The following is a 1,738-nucleotide window of genomic DNA, read 5'->3' as shown; positions in this document are numbered from 1 at the left end:
ATCAAAATCAATAGTAGACTTTAAGATTAATTAAAACACATATAATATACATTTAGGTAATATTTAATGCAAATATGTGCATACATCAAAAAAAGGAATTTGTAAAAAGTAACATAAAAAATTTTGACATTTATATATGTATTAACTAATTTTTGTAAATATACAATATAATTTTTTTGTTAGAAATGTTATTATTTAATAATACTAAAAAAAAAAAAAAATTTACAAAATAGTTAAAAAAAAAACTAAAATTATAATAAAAAGCCTTTTAAGGATAGCCACAATACAATATATTTATGTTAATATATTACTTCTATGACTTCATGAAATTTGCTTTCGAGGAATATACTATTTTACACCTTTCTCCAGCACTTTTTCTTTATTCTCCTTAGACTTTTTTTGGGGAAAAAATTTTTTTTTAAGGCTGAACTTGCCTAAAAGTGACCTTTTTAATAATTTAAATGAAGCATAATATGAAAAAAGCAGAGCTAAGATGAAAACAGCAGCAGCAGACCCAGCACTGCCACTAACTAAACTAATGATTCCTCCGATTGCTAATAAAAACGATACACATAAACTTCCAATTGCTTTAGTTGTGCTTCCTAAATTTTTAAAACGATTTTTAAGATCCCCGAAAATGTTAAATCCTAATGTTGATCTACTCACTGAATTTATTAAATTTTGTTCCATGGTTAAGTTTGGATCTGGGATTATTTTATTAGCCATTTCTTTTATATTTTTAGCAACAGGAACATTATCACACACTGATTTTACATTACTAATTACTGTGTCTTTTATTGTTTCTGACGTTTTTCCAATACCAGTTGAAATATCTCCTATTTTATCTGTAACGCACTCCTTTATAGTTTTTCCAATTTTTGGTATCACTTCATATTCAAGGTTTCCTATATTTCTATTAATGGTATCTTTTATATCATTAATTTTTGGCTGAAGAACTCCATTATTAATGTCATCCAATGTGTCCAGCACATTTAATTTTATATTGTCTAATTTTGGTTTTACCTCAGATTCGATATTTGCTGTTATTTTTTCAATAATAGCTCCTTTTATTTCTTCAAATTTAGGTTTTATATCTTCTGGATCTAGACTTCCAATTTTTTCTAAGATTGTTTCTTTAATTAATTCTACTTGAGGTCTCCAATCACTGGTTTTAAATGTTTTCAAAGTACTTCCGATATTATCTTTTATCATGTCAATATTTTTTTTACTTCTCTATTTGCTGAAATAATATTATCTATAATGTTCTCTTTTATTAATTCTAACGCTGGATCTCGGTCCATTTCAACTTCATAAATGTTACTCATAATTGTGTTTGCTAATTCTCCCAAGATTCCATTTTCTTCTTCTTCTTCCTGAACTTTTTGAACCATAATTTGCTTAGTTGTAGTACTTGGTACAATTTTCTTATTATTAGCAGGGTTAGCATTTTTTCCTTTATCACTTGGTGGACTTCTTGCTACTATTTTATTATCACGATCTTTTTTCATATCTTTTAGGTTTTCATAACTTGGATCTATAAACTCTAATTTTTTATTAGCCTCAGTTTTTTGAAAAAACTGTTTATGATGTTCAAACATTACAGGTTCTCTTGGAGCACGTCTTTTTGTAGGGACTGCTGGAGAGTTTTCCTTTGAACATACCTTTGATTTATTTACACTGGGTGGACTTTTCGAACTTTCACTAGCAGAACCACTTGGATTATCATTGGCTGGACCTT

General features: G+C 27.6%; 1 protein-coding gene across 1 annotated transcript; it reads right to left on the bottom strand.

Moving 5' to 3' along the window:
• Nucleotides 1–449: 449 nt before the first annotated feature.
• PCYB_001090 (hypothetical protein) lies at nucleotides 450–1,212 on the bottom strand (the record flags this gene model as incomplete). The annotated part of the gene is made up of 2 exons (XM_004228259.1): nucleotides 450–488; nucleotides 532–1,212. 2 exons carry the CDS (start codon nucleotides 1,210–1,212, stop codon nucleotides 450–452), a joined length of 720 nt encoding a protein of 239 aa, XP_004228307.1.
• Between the last annotated feature and the right edge of the window lie 526 nt (nucleotides 1,213–1,738).

The sequence above is a fragment of the Plasmodium cynomolgi genome (genome assembly GCF_000321355.1).
Source record: "Plasmodium cynomolgi strain B DNA, scaffold: 0003, whole genome shotgun sequence".
Classification (NCBI taxonomy): domain Eukaryota; phylum Apicomplexa; class Aconoidasida; order Haemosporida; family Plasmodiidae; genus Plasmodium; species Plasmodium cynomolgi.
Note: the sequence above shows the minus strand (reverse complement) of the source record. Positions and strands in the feature narration are given on the sequence as shown.